Source organism: Cherax quadricarinatus, unplaced genomic scaffold, assembly GCF_038502225.1.
Source record: "Cherax quadricarinatus isolate ZL_2023a unplaced genomic scaffold, ASM3850222v1 Contig11, whole genome shotgun sequence".
Lineage (NCBI taxonomy): Eukaryota > Metazoa > Arthropoda > Malacostraca > Decapoda > Parastacidae > Cherax > Cherax quadricarinatus.
Window position 1 is genome coordinate 325,773 of NW_027195037.1, and position 25,728 is coordinate 351,500.

The following is a 25,728-nucleotide window of genomic DNA, read 5'->3' on the forward strand; positions in this document are numbered from 1 at the left end:
GCTACATCAATCACCAGCTGAGAGCTATATCAGCTTGGGGAAATAGATGTCAAGTAACATTTGCACCTGAGAAAACGCAAATGATGATCGTCTCTAGGCACCATGATGGTAATGCTGGTGCAGTAGTAAGGATGAATGGGAGGATGTTGGCACATGGAGAAGAAGTTGATATCCTTGGGGTGAAATTTGACTCCAAACTAACCATGAAGAACCATGTTGTAAATCTTGCAAACAAGGCAGCCAGGAAGCTTACAGCACTTCGCCGTATCTCGCATCTGCTTGACAGTAGGGGTTGCAAGATCCTTTACGAGGCACAAGTACGCTCACACCTTGAGTATGCTCCACTTTCTTGGTTTGCCTGCCGCCCCTCTCATCTGCGACTGCTTGACAGAGTAGAGAACAGAGCAAGACGTCTCATCTCTCGCCTGGACCCATCCTGGATATATCTGTCATTTCAGCAGAGCCTTCAACATAGGAGGGATGTGGGTGGCCTTACTGTTATGTACAAGGCCAATATTGTCAAAATACCACACTTGGATCCACTTCGAGGACAGCGTGAAACAAGCTTTTATGCCACAAGACGGGCAGAAAGCAGCAACTTCACTCTGGCTGTACCCTTCTCCAGAACATCACTCCATCTGAGATCATACATACCCAGGATGACTCGAGTATGGAACACATTCGTATAGCATAATGATGTCAACGAGATAAAGTCAGTTGATCAAATGAAAATGCTGGCCCACAGATGGCTCCAACTTCATCCTGTCCCGTACTTGTATGTCTCATAACAATAAAAATGCTTTCAAATGAGCTGATGTAGGTAACAGCTCTTAGCTTGCCAATAAAGTTAGGAATCCTTAACCTGTAATATAGCTGTCAATAAAGCTAGGGATCCTTAACCTTGTCAAACCCTGTGTAAAAAAAAAAAAAAAAAAAAAAAAGAGAGAGAGAGAGAGAGAGAGAGAGAGAGAGAGAGAGAGAGAGAGAGAGAGAGAGAATATTATTGTCATTTTACAGTTGCAGGAACAGTGTTCTGTGTTTTGTGTTCACGTTTAGTAACATTTCATTACATAATTTGTTTACAGTGTCCATTGGTCGCAACATTTTTTAACTTTATAATTCATTGCACTTATCGTCAACTTGCAACTCTCATCTTCCCTTTATCTATCTTACAGGTACTAAGAATGTTCTTTATCAGATCTACCATGTCTCTTTATCACCACAGTTATCTATCTCTCTTCCACTCATCACTACCGTATCATTAATATTTTCTCTCATGTGTGTTAGCTCTAAAAGCCATTTTTAATCCTTCTATTTTTTTTTTTCAAAATTCACATGATTTTTTTAAAAGACTTAGCACCTCACACATGCAATTTCGGCGAAATAAATATTATAAATTACTACCTCGCATGTCTCCATCTATGTATTGTATCCTGTCTTCATAGTTTGCCAGACTAGCATATATAGGCTTCCTGGAATTTCATTTGCATAATCTTCCAGAGGCAACTTTTTTAATAAATATTAAATTTCTCTCTCTCTCTCTCTCTCTCTCTCTCTCTCTCTCTCTCTCTCTCTCTCTCTCTCTCTCTCTCTCTCTCTCTCTCTCTCTCTCTCTCTCTCTCTCTCTCTCTCAATACTTTTAACACATTCTATATTTTTCATTTGGCTTCGTTCACTTTCGTTTACATTATATGTATTATAATAACTTTAAATTCACTTTCTTAATTTTAATTTATGTAAGTCGTTCACAAGTTTAGTCATTTCTATCATTCACTGTACCGAAGCTTTTTTCCTGATCCGAAATATATTAATATATTTTTGTATTACTGCTTGTAGGAATACAAAAATAAATTAATATATGTGACTTATTAAAAAAATTAAGAGAGCAAGTAGAAATCCTTGAGGTACACCACATGTCACAGCTTCCCATCAGGACATTTTTCCTCTTATACTTGTTTTCATTTTCCTCTCACTGTCTTTAATTCTTCATAAAAGTTATCCTTTTATTCCACCTGTATTTTCTTGTTTCATTGTCTTGTTTCATTGTCTTGTTTCATTGCCTTGTTTCATTGTCTTGTTTCATTGTCTTGTTTCATTGTCTTGTTTCATTGTCTTGTTTCATTGCCTTGTTTCATTGTCTTGTTTCATTGTCTTGTTTCATTGTCTTGTTTCATTGCCTTGTTTCATTGTTTTGTTTTCTTGCTTTCAATATTGGTTCCTAGTCCCGTTTTCTATTTTAAAAGTTACCAGTGCACTTTATAAGATTATTCTTCATATATCTTCTAATTTTTCTTCTTTAGGTAATATAATGTTTAATTCTGTTTACATGTATGATACTGAACACTTGTACATATTATGTATATTTTAAGCTTGTAATAATACATCCCGTTTAGAATCTATACATATGATATACATATGATATACATACGTCAGGAGACGAACATGTATACAGTGTTTTAGTGCAGTGACTCCATTTTGTTGGTATGTAAGTGCGTTTGGACAGGTTACCAACCTGTTTTGTTGGTATGTAAGTGCGTTTGGACAGGTTACCAACCTGTTTTGTTGGTATGTAAGTGCGTTTGGACAGGTTACCAACCTGTTTTGTTGGTATGTAAGTGCGTTTGGACAGGTTACCAACCTGTTTTGTTGGTATGTAAGTGCGTTTGGACAGGTTACCAACCTGTTTTGTTGGTATGTAAGTGCGTTTGGACAGGTTACCAACCTGTTTTGTTGGTATGTAAGTGCGTTTGGACAGGTTACCAACCTGTTTTGTTGGTATGTAAGTGCGTTTGGACAGGTTACCAACCTGTTTTGTTGGTATGTAAGTGCGTTTGGACAGGTTACCAACCTGTTTTGTTGGTATGTAAGTGCGTTTGGACAGGTTACCAACCTGTTTTGTTGGTATGTAAGTGCGTTTGGACAGGTTACCAACCTGTTTTGTTGGTATGTAAGTGCGTTTGGACAGGTTACCAACCTGTTTTGTTGGTATGTAAGTGTGTTTGGACAGGTTACCAACCTGTTTTGTTGGTATGTAAGTGCGTTTGGACAGGTTACCAACCTGTTTTGTTGGTATGTAAGTGTGTTTGGACAGGTTACCAACCTGTTTTGTTGGTATGTAAGTGTGTTTGGACAGGTTACCAACCTGTTTTGTTGGTATGTAAGTGTGTTTGGACAGGTTACCAACCTGTTTTGTTTTACAGACAGTCTAAGTTAGAATGTATTAATGTTGGAAGAATTACCGACAATATGTTAGGTAAAAGAACACAAGTGCAACTAATGTTATATTTTATTGTGGCAACGTTTCGCTCTCCAGGAGCTTTGTCAAGTCATACCTGCTTAATAAAGCTCCTGGAGAGCGAAACGTTGCCACAATAAAATGTCACATTAATTGTAATTGCGTTCTTTTACCTAACATAAGTTAGACATCAAAGTGGACAGGCTTCTATCACATTGTTTTTCGGCTAATCTTCACCCCTTACCTTTCTTCAATCTTTCTGGCGTTCCTTAACTTCCTTCCTTCTCCTTCTCTGTTTATCTCATGCTACCAATGTTAATTCTCACTGATTCTCTAAAACACAGTGTTTTCTTAGTTCATTATATTTTCCTTGCTTTAAAATCTAGTGATGTTAGTTTGAGTGTTTTATTTCGTCTTCTGAGTAATGTTTAACAGCATATTTTTTTGTCCCAGTTAGGACACCATCAGTTTTTCAAAGTGAATTTAAATAGTCGAAGATGAGAAATTGTATTTCTGTTAAGATGTTGATGGAGCTTCCTCTTCTGACTCTTCTTGCTTCCTCTTCTGACTCTTCTTGCTTCCTCTTCTGACTCTTCTTGCTTCCTCTTCTGACTCTTCTTGCTTCCTCTTCTGACTCTTCTTGCTTCCTCTTCTGACTCTTCTTGCTTCCGCTTCTGACTCTTCTTGCTTCCTCTTCTGACTCTTCTTGCTTCCCCTTCTGACTCTTCTTGCTTCCTCTTCTGACTCTTCTTGCTTCCTCTTCTGACTCTTCTTGCTTCCTCTTCTGACTCTTCTTGCTTCCTCTTCTGACTCTTCTTGCTTCCTCTTCTGACTCTTCTTGCTTCCTCTTCTGACTCTTCTTGCTTCCTCTTCTGACTTTTCTTGCTTCCTCTTCTGACTCTTCTTGCTTCCTCTTCTGATTCTTCTTGCTTCCTCTTCTGACTCTTCTTGCTTCCTCTTCTGACTCTTCTTGCTTCCTCTTCTGACTCTTCTTGCTTCCTCTTCTGACTCTTCTTGCTTCCTCTTCTGACTCTTCTTGCTTCCTCTTCTGACTCTTCTTGCTTCCGCTTCTGACTCTTCTTGCTTCCTCTTCTGACTCTTCTTGCTTCCCCTTCTGACTCTTCTTGCTTCCTCTTCTGACTCTTCTTGCTTCCCTCTTCTGACTCTTCTTGCTTCCTCTTCTGACTCTTCTTGCTTCCTCTTCTGACTCTTCTTGCTTCCTCTTCTGACTCTTCTTGCTTCCTCTTCTGACTCTTCTTGCTTCCTCTTCTGACTTTTCTTGCTTCCTCTTCTGACTCTTCTTGCTTCCTCTTCTGATTCTTCTTGCTTCCTCTTCTGACTCTTCTTGCTTCCTCTTCTGACTCTTCTTGCTTCCTCTTCTGACTCTTCTTGCTTCCCCTTCTGACTCTTCTTGCTTCCTCTTCTGACTCTTCTTGCTTCCTCTTCTGACTCTTCTTGCTTCCTCTTCTGACTCTTCTTGCTTCCCCTTCTGACTCTTCTTGCTTCCTCTTCTGACTCTTCTTGCTTCCTCTTCTGACTCTTCTTGCTTCCTCTTCTGACTTTTTTTTTTTTTTTTTTTTTTTTTTTTTTTTTACACAGGGTTTGACAAGGTTAAGGATCCCTAGCTTTATTGACAGCTATTTACAGGTTAAGGATTCCTAACTTTATTGGCAAGCTAAGAGCTGTTACCTACATCAGCTCATTTGAAAGCATTTTTATTGTTATGAGACATACAAGTACGGAACAGGATGAAGTTGGAGCCATCTGTGGGCCAGCATTTTCACTTGATCAACTGACTTTATCTCGTTGACATCATTATCCTGTACGAATGTGTTCCATACTCGAGTCATCCTGGGTATGTATGATCTCAGATGGAGTGATGTTCTGGAGAAGGGTACAGCCAGAGTGAAGTTGCTGCTTTCTGCCCGTCTTGTGGCATAAAAGCTTGTTTCATGCTGTCCTCGAAGTGGATCCAAGTGTGGTATTTTGACAATATTGGCCTTGTACATAACAGTAAGGCCACCCACACCCTCCTATGTTGAAGGCTCTGCTGAAATGACAGATCTATCCAGGATGGGTCCAGGCGAGAGATGAGACGTCTTGCTCTGTTCTCTACTCTGTCAAGCAGTCGAAGATGAGAGGGAGGGCAGGCAAACCAAGAAAGTGGAGCATACTCAAGGTGCGAGCGTACTTGTGCCTCGTACAGGATTTTGCAACCCCTACTGTCAAGCAGATGGGAGATACCGCGAAGTGCTGTAAGCTTCCTGGCTGCCTTGTTTGCAAGATTTACAACATGGTTCTTCATGGTTAGTTTGGAGTCAAATTTCACCCCAAGGATATCAACTTCTTCTCCAGGTGCCAACATCCTCCCATTCATCCTTACTACTGCACCAGCATTACCATCATGGTGCCTAGAGACGATCATCATTTGCGTTTTCTCAGGTGCAAATGTTACTTGCCATCTATTTCTCCAAGCTGATATAGCTCTCAGCTGGTGATTGATGTAGCTTAGAGCAGCTGGCATTTCTTCTCTTGGATAAGTGAATGATAGTGTACAGTCGTCTGCATATGCATGTGATTCTGGGATGAGATGAAGAAGGTCGTTGAAGTAGACATTCCATAACAATGGACCCAGCACGCTTCCTTGTGGAACACTTGCCCCAATAGGATGTCTTGCTGATTCCGTTCCATTGAGAACTACACTTTGAGATCTACCATGAAGGTAGTCACTGAGGAGACATAGCGTAGAGCCTGCAATTCCCAGTGCTTGAAGTTTTGCTAAGAGGCCCTGGTGCCACACCCGGTCGAAAGTGCCAGCAATGTCCAGTGCTACCACACAGCTGACTTTGGATTCATCCAGTGACTGGTGCCACTTAGTGGAGAGGTTTAACAACAGATCAGCAGCAGAGTAACCTTTCCTGAAGCCATATTGACGATCACAAAGTAGTGAGTTGTAGTCAAAAAACTTTGTCATTTGTCTTGAGATTATTGTCTCAAGGATCTTACAAGTGATTGACAGGAGTGACACTGGTCTGTAGTTGCTGATTTCTGCTCTGCTCTTCTTTTTGTGAACAGGGACTACATTTGCCTCTTTCCATAGAGAGGGCCATTTACACTGTACTAGGCAGTGCTGAAAGATGCGAGTTAGAGTTGCTGCTAGCTGGTCTGCACATCTTCTCAACAATCTTGGGCTCAACTTGTCTGGGCCCACAGCCTTTTCTTGGTCAAGCGATTTAAGTAGGAAATGCACCTCCTCCTGCCTTATTGCCACCACTGACAGTTTTGACACAGTTCTTGCAGCTAGCCAAGGAGGGACCCTTGCTGGATCAAGAACTTGCATTTTGGTAGCAAAGTGTTCAGCAAAGAGGTCCGCCTTCTCTTGACTACTAGTAGAGGTGGTCCCATCCTGTCGATTTAGAGGTGGAATAAGTTCATCAGGCAGATAACCTTGTCTGTCCTTGACCAGGAACCACCAGGTTTTGGAGCCTACCCTACCTGATGCTAACTTTCTTTTAGTGTCCACCTCCCATTTAGCAATGGCCCACTTTTGAACATCACCCAAATGCTTCCTCTTCTGACTCTTCTTGCTTCCTCTTCTGACTCTTCTTGCTTCCTCTTCTGACTCTTCTTGCTTCCTCTTCTGACTCTTCTTGCTTCCTCTTCTGACTCTTCTTGCTTCCTCTTCTGACTCTTCTTGCTTCCTCTTCTGACTCTTCTTGCTTCCTCTTCTGACTCTTCTTGCTTCCTCTTCTGACTCTTCTTGCTTCCTCTTCTGATTCTTCTTGCTTCCTCTTCTGACTCTTCTTGCTTCCTCTTCTGACTCTTCTTGCTTCCTCTTCTGACTCTTCTTGCTTCCTCTTCTGATTCTTCTTGCTTCCTCTTCTGACTCTTCTTGCTTCCTCTTCTGACTCTTCTTGCTTCCTCTTCTGACTCTTCTTGCTTCCTCTTCTGACTCTTCTTGCTTCCTCTTCTGACTCTTCTTGCTTCCTCTTCTGACTCTTCTTGCTTCCTCTTCTGACTCTTCTTGCTTCCTCTTCTGATTCTTCTTGCTTCCTCTTCTGACTCTTCTTGCTTCCTCTTCTGACTCTTCTTGCTTCCTCTTCTGACTCTTCTTGCTTCCTCTTCTGACTCTTCTTGCTTCCTCTTCTGACTCTTCTTGCTTCCTCTTCTGACTCTTCTTGCTTCCTCTTCTGACTCTTCTTGCTTCCTCTTCTGACTCTTCTTGCTTCCTCTTCTGATTCTTCTTGCTTCCTCTTCTGATTCTTCTTGCTTCCTCTTCTGATTCTTCTTGCTTCCTCTTCTGACTCTTCTTGCTTCCTCTTCTGATTCTTCTTGCTTCCTCTTCTGATTCTTCTTGCTTCCTCTTCTGATTCTTCTTGCTTCCTCTTCTGATTCTTCTTGCTTCCTCTTCTGTTTCTTTTTGCTTCCTCTTCTGATTCTTCTTGCTTCCTCTTCTGTTTCTTCTTGCTTCCTCTTCTGATTCTTCTTGCTTCCTCTTCTGTTTCTTCTTGCTTCCTCTTCTGATTCTTCTTGCTTCCTCTTCTGTTTCTTCTTGCTTCCTCTTCTGATTCTTCTTGCTTCCTCTTCTGTTTCTTCTTGCTTCCTCTTCTGATTCTTCTTGCTTCCTCTTCTGATTCTTCTTGCTTCCTCTTCTGTTTCTTCTTGCTTCCTCTTCTGATTCTTCTTGCTTCCTCTTCTGTTTCTTCTTGCTTCCTCTTCTGATTCTTCTTGCTTCCTCTTCTGTTTCTTCTTGCTTCCTCTTCTGATTCTTCTTGCTTCCTCTTCTGTTTCTTCTTGCTTCCTCTTCTGATTCTTCTTGCTTCCTCTTCTGATTCTTCTTGCTTCCTCTTCTGTTTCTTCTTGCTTCCTCTTCTGATTCTTCTTGCTTCCTCTTCTGATTCTTCTTGCTTCCTCTTCTGTTTCTTCTTGCTTCCTCTTCTGATTCTTCTTGCTTCCTCTTCTGATTCTTCTTGCTTCCTCTTCTGATTCTTCTTGCTTCCTCTTCTGTTTCTTCTTGCTTCCTCTTCTGATTCTTCTTGCTTCCTCTTCTGTTTCTTCTTGCTTCCTCTTCTGATTCTTCTTGCTTCCTCTTCTGTTTCTTCTTGCTTCCTCTTCTGATTCTTCTTGCTTCCTCTTCTGTTTCTTCTTGCTTCCTCTTCTGATTCTTCTTGCTTCCTCTTCTGTTTCTTCTTGCTTCCTCTTCTGTTTCTTCTTGCTTCCTCTTCTGTTTCTTCTTGCTTCCTCTTCTGATTCTTCTTGCTTCCTCTTCTGTTTCTTCTTGCTTCCTCTTCTGATTCTTCTTGCTTCCTCTTCTGTTTCTTCTTGCTTCCTCTTCTGATTCTTCTTGCTTCCTCTTCTGATTCTTCTTGCTTCCTCTTCTGATTCTTCTTGCTTCCTCTTCTGTTTCTTCTTGCTTCCTCTTCTGATTCTTCTTGCTTCCTCTTCTGTTTCTTCTTGCTTCCTCTTCTGATTCTTCTTGCTTCCTCTTCTGTTTCTTCTTGCTTCCTCTTCTGATTCTTCTTGCTTCCTCTTCTGTTTCTTCTTGCTTCCTCTTCTGATTCTTCTTGCTTCCTCTTCTGTTTCTTCTTGCTTCCTCTTCTGATTCTTCTTGCTTCCTCTTCTGATTCTTCTTGCTTCCTCTTCTGTTTCTTCTTGCTTCCTCTTCTGTTTCTTCTTGCTTCCTCTTCTGTTTCTTCTTGCTTCCTCTTCTGATTCTTCTTGCTTCCTCTTCTGTTTCTTCTTGCTTCCTCTTCTGATTCTTCTTGCTTCCTCTTCTGTTTCTTCTTGCTTCCTCTTCTGATTCTTCTTGCTTCCTCTTCTGTTTCTTCTTGCTTCCTCTTCTGATTCTTCTTGCTTCCTCTTCTGATTCTTCTTGCTTCCTCTTCTGATTCTTCTTGCTTCCTCTTCTGATTCTTCTTGCTTCCTCTTCTGATTCTTCTTGCTTCCTCTTCTGTTTCTTCTTGCTTCCTCTTCTGATTCTTCTTGCTTCCTCTTCTGATTCTTCTTGCTTCCTCTTCTGATTCTTCTTGCTTCCTCTTCTGATTCTTCTTGCTTCCTCTTCTGATTCTTCTTGCTTCCTCTTCTGATTCTTCTTGCTTCCTCTTCTGATTCTTCTTGCTTCCCTCTTCTGATTCTTCTTGCTTCCTCTTCTGATTCTTCTTGCTTCCTCTTCTGATTCTTCTTGCTTCCTCTTCTGATTCTTCTTGCTTCCTCTTCTGATTTCTTCTTGCCTTCTTCTTCGTTCTTCTTGCTTCCTCACGTTCTTCTTGCTTCCTCTTCTGATTCTTCTTGCTTCCTCTTCTGATTCTTCTTGCTTCCTCTTCTGATTCTTCTTGCTTCCTCTTCTGATTCTTCTTGCTTCCTCTTCTGATTCTTCTTGCTTCCTCTTCTGATTCTTCTTGCTTCCTCTTCTGACTCTTCTTGCTTCCTCTTCTGACTCTTCTTGCTTCCTCTTCTGACTCTTCTTGCTTCCTCTTCTGACTCTTCTTGCTTCCTCTTCTGATTCTTCTTGCTTCCTCTTCTGACTCTTCTTGCTTCCTCTTCTGATTCTTCTTGCTTCCTCTTCTGACTCTTCTTGCTTCCTCTTCTGATTCTTCTTGCTTCCTCTTCTGACTCTTCTTGCTTCCTCTTCTGACTCTTCTTGCTTCCTCTTCTGATTCTTCTTGCTTCCTCTTCTGATTCTTCTTGCTTCCTCTTCTGACTCTTCTTGCTTCCTCTTCTGACTCTTCTTGCTTCGTGTTCATACTGATGCATAACAAATATCATTTAGGAACTCTGTTAACCACTTGTTTGTAATTCATTTCCCATAAGCTGCTTCTCTTGTCACTGTTACAATTGTAACATTATAATAATCACTCGATCTTAACTCTCTCTCTCCCTCTCTCTCTCTCTCTCTCCCCTCTCTCTCTCTCTCTCTCTCTCTCTCTCTCTCTCTCTCTCTCTCTCTCTCTCTCTCTCTCTCTCTCTCTCTCTCTCTCTCTCTCTCTCTCTCTCTCTCTTTCTCTCTCTCTGCTCTCTGCTCTCTCTCTCTCCCATCTCTCCCCTCTCTCTCTCTCTCTCTCTCTCTCTCTCTCTCTCTCTCTCTCTCTCTCTCTCTCTCTCTCTCTCTCTCTCTCTCTCTCTCTCTCTCTCTCTCTCTCTCTCTCTCTCTCTCTCTCTCTCTGTCTCTGTCTCTCTCTCTCTCTCCCTCTCTCTCTCTCTCTCTCTCTCTCTCTCTCTCTCTCTCTCTCTCTCTCTCTCTCTCTCTCTCTCTCTCTCTCTCTCTCTCTCTCTCTCTCTCTCTCTCTCTCTCTCTCTCTCTCTCTCTCTCTCTCTCTCTCTCTCTCTCTCTCTGTCTCTGTCTCTCTCTCTTCCTCTTTCTCTCCCTCTCCCACTTTCTCTCTCTCTCTCTCTCTCTCTCTCTCTCTCTCTCTCTCTCTCTCTCTCTCTCTCTCTCTCTCTCTCTCTCTCTCTCTCTCTCTCTCTCTCTCTCTCTCTCTCTCTCTCTCTCTCTCTCTCTCTCTCTCTCTCTCTCTCTCTCTCTCTCTCTCTCTCTCTCTCTCTCTCCCTCTCTCTCTCTCTCTCTCTCTCTCTCTCTCTCTCTCTCTCTCTCTCTCTCTCTCTCTCTCTCTCTCTCTGAGAGGTACACAATACCATAATAAAATACTCATCTTCATTTGTTGCCACTAAAATAATTCAGAGATCAAGTGACGTAGCTGGATTGTTTCTTGCACAGGTATATCTTCTTGCTTGTTGTGTCAGTGCTCAACACTCAGTAGTAACTCTCCAGTTTCTTGCACAGGTATATCTTCTTGCTTGTTGTGTCAGTGCTCAACACTCAGTAGTAACTCTCCAGTTTCTTGCACAGGTATATCTTCTTGCTTGTTGTGTCAGTGCTCAACACTCAGTAGTAACTCTCCAGTTTCTTGCACAGGTATATCTTCTTGCTTGTTGTGTCAGTGCTCAACACTCAGTAGTTACTCTCCAGTTTCTTACACAGGTATATCTTCTTGCTTGTTGTGTCAGTGCTCAACACTCAGTAGTAACTCTCCAGTTTCTTGCACAGGTATATCTTCTTGCTTGTTGTGTCAGTGCTCAACACTCAGTAGTTACTCTCCAGTTTCTTACACAGGTATATCTTCTTGCTTGTTGTGTCAGTGCTCAACACTCAGTAGTTACTCTCCAGTTTCTTGTACAGGTATATCTTCTTGCTTGTTGTGTCAGTGCTCAACACTCAGTAGTTACTCTCCAGTTTCTTGTACAGGTATATCTTCTTGCTTGTTGTGTCAGTGCTCAACACTCAGTAGTTACTGTCCAGTTTCTTGTACAGGTATATCTTCTTGCTTGTTGTGTCAGTGCTCAACACTCAGTAGTTACTCTCCAGTTTCTTGTACAGGTATATCTTCTTGCTTGTTGTGTCAGTGCTCAACACTCAGTAGTTACTGTCCAGTTTCTTGCACAGGTATATCTTCTTGCTTGTTGTGTCAGTGCTCAACACTCAGTAGTTACTCCTAGTTTCTTGCACAGGTATATCTTCTTGCTTGTTGTGTCAGTGCTCAACACTCAGTAGTTACTCTCCAGTTTCTTGCACAGGTATATCTTCTTGCTTGTTGTGTCAGTGCTCAACACCTCAGTAGTTACTCTCCAGTTTCTTGTACAGGTATATCTTCTTGCTTGTTGTGTCAGTGCTCAACACTCAGTAGTTACTCTCCAGTTTCTTGTACAGGTATATCTTCTTGCTTGTTGTGTCAGTGCTCAACACTCAGTAGTTACTGTCCAGTTTCTTGCACAGGTATATCTTCTTGCTTGTTGTGTCAGTGCTCAACACTCAGTAGTTACTCTCCAGTTTCTTGCACAGGTATATCTTCTTGCTTGTTGTGTCAGTGCTCAACACTCAGTAGTTACTGTCCAGTTTCTTGCACAGGTATATCTTCTTGCTTGTTGTGTCAGTGCTCAACACTCAGTAGTTACTCTCCAGTTTCTTGCACAGGTATATCTTCTTGCTTGTTGTGTCAGTGCTCAACACTCAGTAGTTACTCTCCAGTTTCTTGTACAGGTATATCTTCTTGCTTGTTGTGTCAGTGCTCAACACTCAGTAGTTACTCTCCAGTTTCTTGTACAGGTATATCTTCTTGCTTGTTGTGTCAGTGCTCAACACTCAGTAGTTCTCTCCAGTTTCTTGCACAGGTATATCTTCTTGCTTGTTGTGTCAGTGCTCAACACTCAGTAGTTCACTCCAGTTTCTTGTACAGGTATATCTTCTTGCTTGTTGTGTCAGTGCTCAACACTCAGTAGTTACTCTCCAGTTTCTTGTACAGGTATATCTTCTTGCTTGTTGTGTCAGTGCTCAACACTCAGTAGTTACTCTCCAGTTTCTTGCACAGGTATATCTTCTTGCTTGTTGTGTCAGTGCTCAACACTCAGTAGTAACTCTCCAGTTTCTTGCACAGGTATATCTTCTTGCTTGTTGTGTCAGTGCTCAACACTCAGTAGTAAGTCTCCAGTTCATCGTCAGATAAAATATAATTTTCTTATTAAGACAATATCAAGTTTCTTCTGCTTTCTTCTATTTCTTCTACTTTTATTATTATTCAATGACAAAAATTTTGAAAGGTTGATAGGGTTTTCTTACTTTGTATTAACCTTTTTTTTTTTTTTTAATTTCTTTCCTTATTTAACTTTCCATCAGTGTTTATGTTGTTCTCTGTTTTTATCTCCAATGAAAAGTCTTTATCATTTGTTTTATTTTATTACAATTGGATTCCCTATCACTATAGCTTTTAATCCATGTTCTTTATCTCTGTTTTTAGCAGTCTATTATCTTTCTCACATCTTCCACTTTACCCACATCTCTCAATATTTATTTGTTTAGTCACAAGGAACAGGTTAAGATTGGAAGGCGATGGAGTGTAATAAGATGGAAAAATAAATATTGTTGTTGTGGGCAGAGTGTGAGAGAGACAAGAAAACTGACATGGTCTGACAGCTTTTGTGAGAGTTTTACACTGCTAATACTTCCTTCCTCTTGGCTACTGAGATACATTAAGCTTCTGTCCTATATGATGTTCTCTGTGCTTGATTTTATTTCCTTTCCTTTTCCACATTTTATGAAGTCTTCCTGGACTTATATTTTTCTTCTCTCACTCTTATTTTCTTACAGTTTCTGATTCTTTCTCTTCATTAATTTCAACTTTAATGTAACAGCTTGTTCCTTCAATGTGTTCTGTATTTCCCTCCACCTCCAGACACTGTATTTCCCTCCACCTCCAGACAATGTATTTCCCTCCACCTCCAGACACTGTATTTCCCTCCACCTCCAGACACTGTATTTCCCTCCACCTCCAGACACTGTATTTCCCTCCACCTGCAGACACTGTATTTCCCTCCACCTCCAGACACTGTATTTCCCTCCACCTCCAGACACTGTATTTCCCTCCACCTCCAGACACTGTATTTCCCTCCACCTCCAGACACTGTATTTCCCACCACCTCCAGACACTCTATTTCCCACCACCTCCAGACACTGTATTTCCCATCATCTCCAGACACTGAATTTCCCACCATCTCCAGACACTGTATTTCCCACCACCTCCAGACACTGGATTTCCCACCTCAAGGCACTGTATTTCCCACCTTCAAACACTGTATTTTCCACTTCCAGACACTGTATTTCCCACCACCTCCAGGCACTGTATTTCCCACCCCCAGGTACTATTTTCCACCACCTCCAGGCACTGTATTTCCCACCATCTCCAGGCACTGTATTTCCCACCTCCAGGCACTGTATTTCCCACCTCCAGACACTGTATTTCCAACCTACAGACACTGTATTTCCCACCTTCAGGCACTGTATTCCCCACCTATAGACACTGTATTTCCCGCCACCAGACACTGTATTTCCCACGTCCAGAAACTGTATTTCCCACTTCCAGACACTGTATTTCCCACCTCCTCCAGGCACTTTATTGCCCAACTCCAGACTCTGTATTTCCCACCACCTCCAGACACTGTATTTCACACCACCTTCAGGCACTGTATTTCCCACCTCCAGACACTGTATTGCCCACCTCCAGACATTGTATTTCCCACCTCCAGACACTGTATTTCCCACCTCCAGACACTGTATTTCCCACCTCCAGACATTGTATTTCCCACCTCCAGACACTGTATTTCCCACCTCCAGACACTGTATTTTCCACCTCCGGACACTGTATTTCCCACCTCCAGACACTGTATTTCCCACCTCCAGACATTGTATTTCATACCTCCAGACACTGTATTTCCCACCACCAGACATTGTATTTCCCACCTCCAGACACTGTATTTCCCACCTCCAGACACTGTATTTCTTACCTCCAGACACTGTATTTCCCACCTCCAGACACTGTATTTTCCACCTCCAGCCACTGTATTTCCCACCATCTCCAGACACTGTATTTCCCACCATTTCCAGACACTGTATTTCCCACCTCCTCCAGGCACTTTATTGCCCACCTCCAGACACTGTATTTCCCACCACCTCCAGGCACTGTATTTCCCACCTCCAGACATTGTATTTCCCACCTCCAGACACTGTATTTCCCACCACCTCCAGGCACTGTATTTCCCATCTCCAGGCACTGTATTTCCCACCTCCAGACACTGTATTTCCCACCTCCAGACACTGTATTTCCTACCTCCAGACACTGCGTTTCCCACCTCCAGACATTGTATTTCCCACCTCCAGACACTGTTTTTCCCACCTACAGACATTGTATTTCCCACCTCCAGACACTGTATTTCCCACATCTAGACACTGTATTTCCCACATCCAGACACTGTATATCCCACCTCCAGACACTGTATTTTTCACCTCCAGGCACTGTATTTCCTACCTCCAGACACTGTATTTCCCACCTACAGACATTGTATTTCCCACCTCCAGACACTGTATTTCCCACCTTCAGACATTGCATTTCCCACCTCCAGACACTGTATTTCCCATCTCCAGACACTGTATTTCCCACCTCCAGACACTGTATTTCCCACCTCCAGACACTGCATTTTCCACTTCCAGCCACTGTATTTCCCACCATCTCCAGACACTGCATTTCCCACCACCTCCAGACACTGTATTTCCACCACCTGCAGGCACTGTATTTCCCTCCTCCAGGCACTGTATTTCCCACCTTCGGACACTGTATTTCCCACCTCTGGACATTGTATTTCCCACCTCCAGGCACTGCATTTCCCACCTCAAGACACTGTATTTCCCACTTCCAGACACTGTATTTCACACCTCCAGACACTGTATTTCCCACCATCTCCAGACACTATATTTCCCACCACCTCCATGTATTGTATTTCCCATTTCCAGGCACTGTATTTCCCCCCTCCAGACACTGTATTTCCCACCTTCAGACACTGTATTTCCCACCTCCAGGCAGTGCATTTCCCACCTCCAGACACTGTATTTCCCACCTCCAGGCACTGTATTTCCAACCTCCAGACACTGTATTTCCCACCTCCAGGCACTCTATTTCCCACCTTCAGAAACTGTATTTCCAACCTCCAGACACTGTATTTCCCACCTCAAGACACTGTATTTCCCACTTCCAGACACTGTATTTCCCACCACCTCCAGGCACTGTATTTCCCACTTCCAGACACTGTATTTTCCACCACCTCCAGACATTATATTTCCCACCTCCAGACACTGTATTTCCCACCTCCAGACACTGTATTTCCTACCTTCAGACACTGTATTTCCCACTTCCAGACACTGTGTTTCCCACCTCCTGACACTGTATTTCCCACCTCCAGACATTATATTTCCCACCTCCAGACACTGTATTTCCCACCTCCAGACACTGTATTTCCCACCTTCAGACATTGTATTTCCCACCTCCAGACACTGTATTCCCCACCTCCAAACACTGTATTTCCCGCCTCCAGACACTGTATTTCCCACCTCCAGAAACTGTATTTCCCACTTCCAGACACTGTATTTCCCACCTCCAGACATTGTATTTCCCATCTCCAGACATTGTATTTCCCACCTCCAGACACTGTATTTCCCACCTCCAGACACTGTATTTCCCACCTCCAGACACTGTATTTCCTACCTCCAGACACTGCATTTCCAACCTCCAGACATTGTATTTCCCACCTCCAGACACTGTATTTCCCACCTCCAGACACTGTATTTCCCACCTCCAGACACTGTATTTCCTACCTCCAGACACTGCATTTCCAACCTCCAGACATTGTATTTCCCACCTCCAGACACTGCATTTCCAACCTCCAGACATTGTATTTCCCACCTCCAGACACTGTATTTCCCACCTCCAGACACTGTATTTCCCACCTATAGACACTGTATTTCCCACCTCCAGACACTGTATTTCCCACCTCCAGACACTGTATTTTCCACCTCCAGCCACTGTATTTCCCACCACCTCCAGACACTGTATTTCCCACCACCTCCTGGCACTGTATTTCCCACCTCCAGGCATTACATTTCCCACCTCCAGACACTGTATTTCCCACCTCCAGGCACTGTATTTCCCACCTCCAGACACTGTATTTCCCACCTCCAGACACTGTATATCCCACCACCAGACACTGTATTTCCAACCTCCAGACACTGTATTTCCCACCTCCAGACATTGTATTTCCCACCTCCAGACACTGTATTTCCCACCTCCAGACATTGTATTTCCCACCTCCAGGCACTGTATTTCCCACCTCCAGACACTGTATTTCCCTCCTCCAGACATTGTATTTCCCACCTCCAGACACAGTATTTTCCACCTCCAGCCACTGTATTTCCCACCATCTCCAGACACTGTATTTCCCACCACCTCCAGATACTGTATTTCCCACCACCTCCAGGCACTGTATTTCCCACCTCCGGACACTGTATTTCCCACCTCCAGGCACTGCATTTCCCACCTAAAGCCACTGTATTTCCCACTTCCTGACACTGTATTTCACACCTCCAGACACTGTATTTCCCACCATCTCCAGACACTATATTTCCCACCACCTCCAGGCACTGTATTTCCCACCTCCAGACACTGTATTTCCCACCTCCAGACACTGCATTTCCCACCTCCAGACACTGTATTTCCCACCTCCAGACACTGTATTTCCCACCTCCAGGCACTGTATTTCCCACCTCCAGACACTGCATTTCCCACCTCCAGGCACAGTATTTCCCACCTCCAGGCACTGTATTTCCCACCTCCAGACATTATTTTTCCCACCTCTAGGCACTGTATTTCCCACCTCCAGACATTATATTTCCCACCTCCAGACACTGTATTTCCCACCTCCAGACACTGTATTTCCCACCTCCAGACACTGTATTTCCCACCTCCAGACTCTGTATTTCCCACCTCCAGACTCTGTATTTCCCACCTCCAGACTCTGTATTTCCCACCTCCAGACACTGTATTTCCCATCTCCAGACACTGTATTTCCCACCTCCAGACACTGTATTTCCCACCTCCAGACACTGTATTTCCCACCTCCAGGCACTGTATTTCCCACCTCCAGGCACTGTATTTCCCACCTCAAGACACTGTATTTCCCACCTCCAGACACTGTATTTCTCACCTCCAGACTCTGTATTTCCCACCTCCAGACACTGTGTTTCTCACCTCCAGACTCTGTATTTCCCACCTCCAGACACTGTATTTCCCACCTCCAGACACTGTATTTCTCACCTCCAGACTCTGTATTTCCCACCTCCAGACTCTGTATTTCCCACCTCCAGGCACTGTATTTCCCTTTTCTAGGCACTGTATTTCCCACCTCCAGACACTGTATTTCCCACCTCCAGACACTGTATTTCCCACCTCCAGACACTGTATTTCCCACCTCCAGACACAGTATTTCCCACCTCCAGACACTGTATTTCCCACCTCCAGACACTGTATTTCCCACCTCCAGACACTGTATTTCCCACCTCCAGACTCTGTATTTCCCTCCTCCAGGCACTGTATTTCCCACCTCCAGACACTGTATTTCCCACCTCCAGACACTGTATTTCCCACCTCCAGACTCTGTATTTCCCCCCTCCAGACACTGTATTTCCCACCTCCAGGCACTGTATTTCCCACCTCCAGACACTGTATTTCCCACCTCCAGACACTGTATTTCCCACCTCCAGACACTGTATTTCCCACCTCCAGGCACTGTATTTCCCTCCTCCAGACACTGTATTTCCAACCTCCAGACACTGTATTTCCCACCTCCAGGCACTGTATTTCCCACCTCCAGGCACTGTATTTCCCTCCTCCAGACACTGTATTTCCAACCTCCAGACACTGTATTTCCCACCTCCAGGCACTGTATTTCCCACCTCCAGGCACTGTATTTCCCTCCTCCAGACTCTGTATTTCCCCCCTCCAGACACTGTATTTCCCACCTCCAGACACTGTATTTCCCACCTCCAGACTCTGTATTTCCCACCTCCAGACTCTGTATTTCCTACTTCCCGGACTCGAGTCCTGGAGGTGGGAAGTACAGTGTCTACACTCTGAAGGAGGGGTGTTAATGTTGCAGTTTTATAACTGTAGTGTAAAACACCGCCTCTGGCAAGACAGTGATGGAGTGAATGATGGTAACAGTGTTTCTTCTTTATCGGCTCATCCAGCTTTGGTAGGAGATGGCCGATGTGATAATAAAAAATATCATATGTTTTTAATCTTTTTCTTCCAGCCTCACCCATTTTTTTTTCCACCTTTGTTAATCTATTTATCCATCCACGAATTTTTTCTCCTACTGAAAAGACTGCGATGTTTTCCCTCTAAGTGAAAAAACATCAATGTTTTGATCTCGTGTCTCTCTAATACTGTAATCAAAAGGCCTCAATTTTTTTCAATAATTTATCTTAAAACTCAAATATTTTTCCTCTGTATTTCAGTAAACTTGAATATATATTTTTACTTTCCAAGTTTTGGGCCGCCACTCATATTTATCGCTCAGTTCGCTTCACTCTAAATGTGGAGAGACAACCTTCACCCAGACTGTGATGACTGATGTCAGTGTGTGTGTGCTCACCTGTTTGTGGTTGCAGGGGTCGATTTACAGTTCCTGAACCCGCCACTTCGCTGGTCGCTACTAGGTCCACACTCTCCCTGCTCCATGAGCTTTATCGTACCTCTTCTTAAAGCTATGTATGGATCCTGCCTACACTACATCACTCTCCAGATTGTAGCACTTCCTGACAACTCTATGACTGAAGAGATACTGCCTAACATCCCTGTGATGCATCTAACTTTTTAACTTCCAGTTCTGACCCCTTGTTGTTATATCTCGTTTTTTAAATGCCCTGTCCCTATCCACCTTGTCAATTCCTCCTAGTATTTCATATGTCGTTATGATGCCTTCCCTATCCCTCCTGTCCTCCAGTGTCGTCATGTTTATTTCCCTTAACCTCTCCTCGTAGGACATACCTCTTAGTTCCGGGACTAATCCTGTTGCAAACCTTTGCACTTTCTCTTTTTTTGACATTCTTGACCAGGTGTGGGTTCTAAACTCGTGATGCATACTCGAATATGGGCCTGACGGTGTACAGTGTCTTGAATGATTCCTTACTGAGGTATCAGAACGCTATTCTTAGGTTTGCCAGGCGTCCATATGCTACAGCAGTTATCTGGTTGATGTGCGCCTCAGGAGATGTGCTCGATATTATACTCACCCCAAGATCCTTTTCTCTGAGTGATGTTTGCAGTCTTTGGCCTGCGAGCCTGTGCTCGGTCTGCGGTCGTCTTTGACCTTCCCTGATCTTCATGACATCGCACTTGGTGGGGTTAAACTCCAGGAGCCAGTTGTTGGACCAGGCTTGTAGCCTGTTCAGATCTCTTTGTAGTCTTACCTGATCCTCATTTATTTGAATTATCCGCATTAGCTTCACATCATCTGTAAACAGGGACACCTCTGAATCTATCCCTTCCGTCATGTCATTCACATATACCAGAAACAGTACCGGCCCTAGGACTGACCCTTGTGGAACCCCGGTCATCACAGGCGCCCACTCTGACATCTCGTCAGGTACTATCACTCGTTGTTTCCTTCCTGTCAGGTATTCTCTGATACATTTCTGTTATTCCTGCCTACTCCTCTAGCTATTGCACTAATCTCCTGTGCGGAACTGTACCGATAGCCTTCATACAGTCTCAACACCCTCTCTCTCCTTCCTTACTTCTTTCACTTTGTCGTAAATTTCCACTAGGTTTGTGACAGGATTTTTCCCTCCTTAAAATCGTGCTTGTTATTGTGTATCAACTCATTCTTTTTGTATGTTTATACACTCACCTATATGGGGTTGCAGGGATCGTGTCACAGCTCCTCTGTACTCACCTAGTTGTACTCACCTAGTTGAGGTTACAGGGGTCGAGTCCAAGCTCCTGGCCCCGCCTCTTCACTGGTCGCTACTAGGTCACTCTCCCTGAACCTTGAGCTTTATCATACCTCTGCTTAAAACTATGTATGGACCCTGCCTCCACTACATCGCTTCCCAAACTATTCCACTTCCTGACTACTCTGTGGCTGAAGAAATACTTCCTAACATTCCTGTGATTCATCTGTGTCTTCAATTTCCAACTGTGTCCCCTTGTTGCTGTGTCCAATCTCTGGAACATCCTGTCTTTGTCCACCTTGTCAATTCATCTCACTATTTTGTATGTCGTTATCATGTCCCCCCTATCTCTCCTGTCCTCGAGTGTCGTGTGTGTGTGTGTGTGTGTGTGTGTGTGTGTGTGTGTGTGTGTGTGTGTGTGTGTGTGTGTGTGTGTGTGTGTGTGTGTATGTGTGTATGTGTGTGTGTATATAAGTGAATGTTTGTGCACATGTGTGTATTTATTTGTGAATGTATGTGACTGCGAGAAAGTCTACCAGTACGTCCGTGAACAATTGCAGCAGTTACATGGAGATTTGATAATACATCTCGGGAATTGAACCCTGGTCTGTTCCGTTGTGAGCCGAGACTCTGCACTGACCTACGAGTCATTAAAAGAATAGAGTATAAGCAAGAATAGAATTTTAAGAAGCTTTATAATTCTTGAAGCAAATATATCAGATGTCTGTTAATGAATTAATAATTGAGGGTCTGTAATTATTATTATAATTATCATAACAAAGCGCTAAACCAACAAGGATCTTAGAGCGCTGCTGAGGGGCTGTAAATGATTAAAAATTCTAGACTTGGGCAGAAATCTGACCAAAGGAAAATAAGATAATCAGTTGCATTTGAGCAGAAAATATTTTTCTAGTAATTAGATGTTATTATTTAATATATATATGAGTATTTTTAATTAGTGAAACCTTACTAATTTACCTTTCAGTTTACTAATTCTATTTACGTCCTGAAGCTTCATTGTAGTCTATTAAACCAGGATTAGCTAGAAATATACTAGTATACTAAGGCAGTTTGGAGGGATGTGTAATAGGACGGTATGTATATATATATATAATTGGGGCCCTGATATTATATTCTATAGGGAGTTTATTATATTATTTCAGGTCACTTTTTATATTGTATCTTTGTATATGCTTCTAAAGTGTTGTATCTGAGCACCTCTGCAAAAACAGTGATTATGTATGAGTGAGATGAAAGTGTTGAATGATAATGAACGTATTTTCGTTTTAGGGATTTGCTTTCTTTTTGGTTCACCCTGCCTCGGTAGGAGACGGCCGACGGTCCTGGGACCTTCATCACTTGTGAAATGATCAAGGTCCCAGGACCGAAACGTTCTGTAATAAATATGACCTAGTGTTTGCTCACGTGTCTGTCTAAACCAATTTGTGGGTATCTATTACCAAGGTTTTTACCAACCTAGAGATATAAATTATTAATTAGGAACAAATAAACCAAAATTGTTTGGGCCTGTAAGCCTCTTGCAATATATGTTGGGCCGTCGCTACCACTGGGTTGTCAAGGGTAATGTGATCACATTGTTTTAGAGATACTTTGGTACCACCAGATGCCCCAGTGTGCGCCTCTGGTCAGGTTCACGTCTACGGCGCCGCAAGGAACGAAGAAGTGTCGGTCACTTGTCGTCTGGACGCTGTGCCTCCCGTTGTTCATTTCTTCTGGCGATTTAACAGCAGTGGCGACGTAGTTGACATTGCAGAAAATCACGTGGCAACATATGGACTCCAGTCCTCTCTGTCCTACGTGGCCCGCACCGAGCTGGACTACGGCACTTTACTCTGCTGGGGTACCAACGCCCTGGGCAGACAAAAGAAACCTTGTGCTTACAGGGTGGTTGCTGCGGGCAACCCCAACCCTCCTGAGAACTGCGAAGTTACGAACCATACCACAGAGACGCTGAAAGTGCACTGCTCGCCTGGTTATGATGGTGGTCTTGTGCAGAGGTTTATTATCGAGACTTACGACACTGAAACTAAGCGTCTATTACTGAACATCACCGAAAACACGTCTCCGGATTTCACCTTACGAGGACTCGAACCTGGGACTTCGTATGTTATGCAAGTTTATGCTACCAACAAAAGGGGTCCCAGTGAGAAGAGGTTTCTGAATGGCTACACAATCAGAGATGTAGCAGAGAGACGTACTGCACAAGTCAGACCTCCTCCTGAAGAGTTGGTGGCCATCACCGCTATACTGGCGGTGGTGGTGGGAGTGGTGGGGTCGCTGGTGCTGGTGGCGCTGGTGGCAGTAGTGGTGGTCAGCCTCAAGAAAAAGCGAAGTCCGAGCAGCAAGACCACCACACCCCAACATCAGACGTATTTGGCTGATACTCAGGACCTCGATGAAAAGAATCCTGATCTCATTCCCTCCAATGGTAAGTCGCTTAGAATATATAGTTAAATTATTTATACAAAAACGATTCCTCGAGGTGATAAATTAGACACTCTTGTAACACTTGTGCACAATTTTTATGGAAACGTCTTGCCACACAATGGCTTCATCAGTCCAGTACAGCGAAGAATGGTTGAACATCAGAAGGAGATTGAAGTAATCAGTCCCTCAACCTAGAGTCGATGTAATCAGTCTATAAATCAAGATTAATAGACTGATCACATCGACTCCAGGCTGAGGGACTAATTTCCTCAATCTCCTTCTGATCTTCAACCATTCTTCTCTGTACTGGACTGATGTGGCTTCATCAGTTCATTATAGTACAATACAGTACAATACAATACAATACAGTACAATACAGTACAATACAGTACAATACAGTACAATACAGTCCAGAACAATAAAGATATCCAAATGTTGCACATGTGTCTAGTTTATCAACTTATCGGTTCTCTGAACCATTTATCTAGATTCATCAAGGACATGACATTTCTGGTCCTTTCTGCACCAAATTATAAATTCTGACTCCCACTTGGAGGGAAAGATGAGTACTGTGTATTTCGACTTCACACTAAGACTCTCTTCAGAAGCCTTGAAGAACTTCAGTGTGGGGCCGAAATTTACCATGTATTGCATGGTTCCCCTTCCAGTTGTGGGTTGTGTGTAAATGATAGAAATATGTCTGTGTTTGTGACTCATACATAATTATTTTGTGCTTGTGTTAAGTCAACAAGGCATCAGGTGTAAGTAGATGAACAAGGTACCTAATTACTGCAAAATGAGAAAGGATGACAAGAATAAGGATCTCTATTAGATAAACATGTAGCAGTTGCTAATAGTGCATGTGAGCATAATAAATGTGTCTAATAACCTTTCTTTGTTAAGTGATTTGTTAACATAATCGATCCTCACTAAAGTTGTCAGATGTGACTGTCGTGATAACCACTTTAACTGCAGGTAACAGCGAGGTGGTGAACCAGACACCAACTACCCCAGAAGAAGGCGGCTTCAACAGCGTCCACATCTGTGCCTCTGTTCCATATACCAGCAGTGTGTACGGCACCTATCGCAGGACGCCTAGACCTAAGTCAGCCATCAGTACGCAGGTCAGTCTACCTCAAGAATAAGAAAAAACCTGGGGAAGAGAGGACAGACCAATGCAGACGAAAGTATATTTTTTAAATCCAAAATGAGTGTACCTACAATGTGCGGCTACATATTATCAGTAAGAGAATAACTAGGAGGAAATACCTGAAATATGTGGTAACATTATAATGTAGGAACTTAGGCCCTTTACGGCTACACTTTTTATTAGGCATCCCAAGAAGAGCACCCTTAATTAGGTACCCGAATTCTTTTCTTAATTTTTTCTTCGTCCAATGGTTGTCTTCGTAACTTGGGAACGACTGATGGAGTCAGCTTCGTATATTCAACACTGACGTACTGTGACTATGGAACAGGTTCTTGCAATTACTGGCATCAGCAGATGTTCTCTGCTCAATATCATGTTTTGTTGCTATGTTTCCATGCGATAACTTAGTTATCGAACGGATGACTTAGTTATCGCACTACTTTAAACTGTCAACTCTGGTGTATCTCATAGGCTGGAATTGTGTTGGAGAGTAACGCTTCCACTTTGTTTTAAAAATATGATTTGCAATATGATATAATCTTCCCCCTAATAATGTTGACTGCACTTGGTGTGAAGATCAGTACTGGATCCTGCGTCTTATAAGCAACAATAATCCTCAGAAGTTTACGAAGTGAATGTATTAATCTGACTTTTGGATTTCCTGGAGAATGCCTCGTCTGATCGGCTTCAACTGTCTACAACCAGTGTGTTGTACTCGGGGAAACTTTCTTGTTGTTATACAGATGTATAAATTCCACTTTCCAGATTGTATTAAACAAACTGATATTGTTTTTTATTTAATAATGTAAGAATGTGTTTTGTGGCCAGGTTCAAACTTCTCAAGACGATCCACTTCATGGCAGAATTAACATCATTTATGTTTAGTCTAAGTAGGTCAGAATTTACCAGTATATTAACTTAGTTAACAACTTGGAGTGTCATGTCATGTGGATCTATAACAAACTGTTATAAAACTGAAAGTAAATGATCATACTTTAAAACATATCAACATTTGTGCGTTTTTATGCAAATTCTTTCAACCATTAAGGAAATATTAATTATACATCTTAAAACAACTATAAATATCAAGTATTTAAATATATACATGTATATATATATATATATATATATATCTATATATATATATATATATATATATATATATATATATATATATATATATATATATATATATATATGCAAAACAACCACTCTGAAAGAATAAGAAATTCCAAGCGCTTTCGTGACTACTCACATTATCAAGGAACTATGAAATCACCTGTTTACTGTGATCTTATTGCATATATATATATATATATATATATATATATATATATATATATATATTCAACAAGTTGGCCGTCTCCCACCGAGGCAGGGTGACCCCAAAAAGAAAATACATTCATCATCATTCAACACTTTCACCACACTCACACATTATCACTGTTTTTGCAGAGGTGCTCAGAATACAACAGTTTAGAAGCATATACGTATAAAGATACACAACATATCCCTCCAAACTACCAATATCCCAAACCCCTCCTTTAAAGTGCAGGCATTGTATTTCCC

The 25,728-nt window shown here is 42.6% G+C and overlaps 1 protein-coding gene across 2 annotated transcripts in view; it reads left to right on the plus strand.

Moving 5' to 3' along the window:
- LOC128685847 (nephrin-like) overlaps positions 1-25,728 on the plus strand; it is a 317,772-nt gene that overhangs the window by 279,400 nt on the left and 12,644 nt on the right. For both annotated transcript variants that reach the window (XM_053772546.2, XM_053772547.2), the window contains 2 exons: positions 22,186-23,010; positions 23,985-24,133. In XM_053772546.2, the coding sequence (XP_053628521.1) occupies positions 22,186-23,010; positions 23,985-24,133 (974 nt within the window). The remainder of the gene's footprint in view (positions 1-22,185; positions 23,011-23,984; positions 24,134-25,728) is intronic.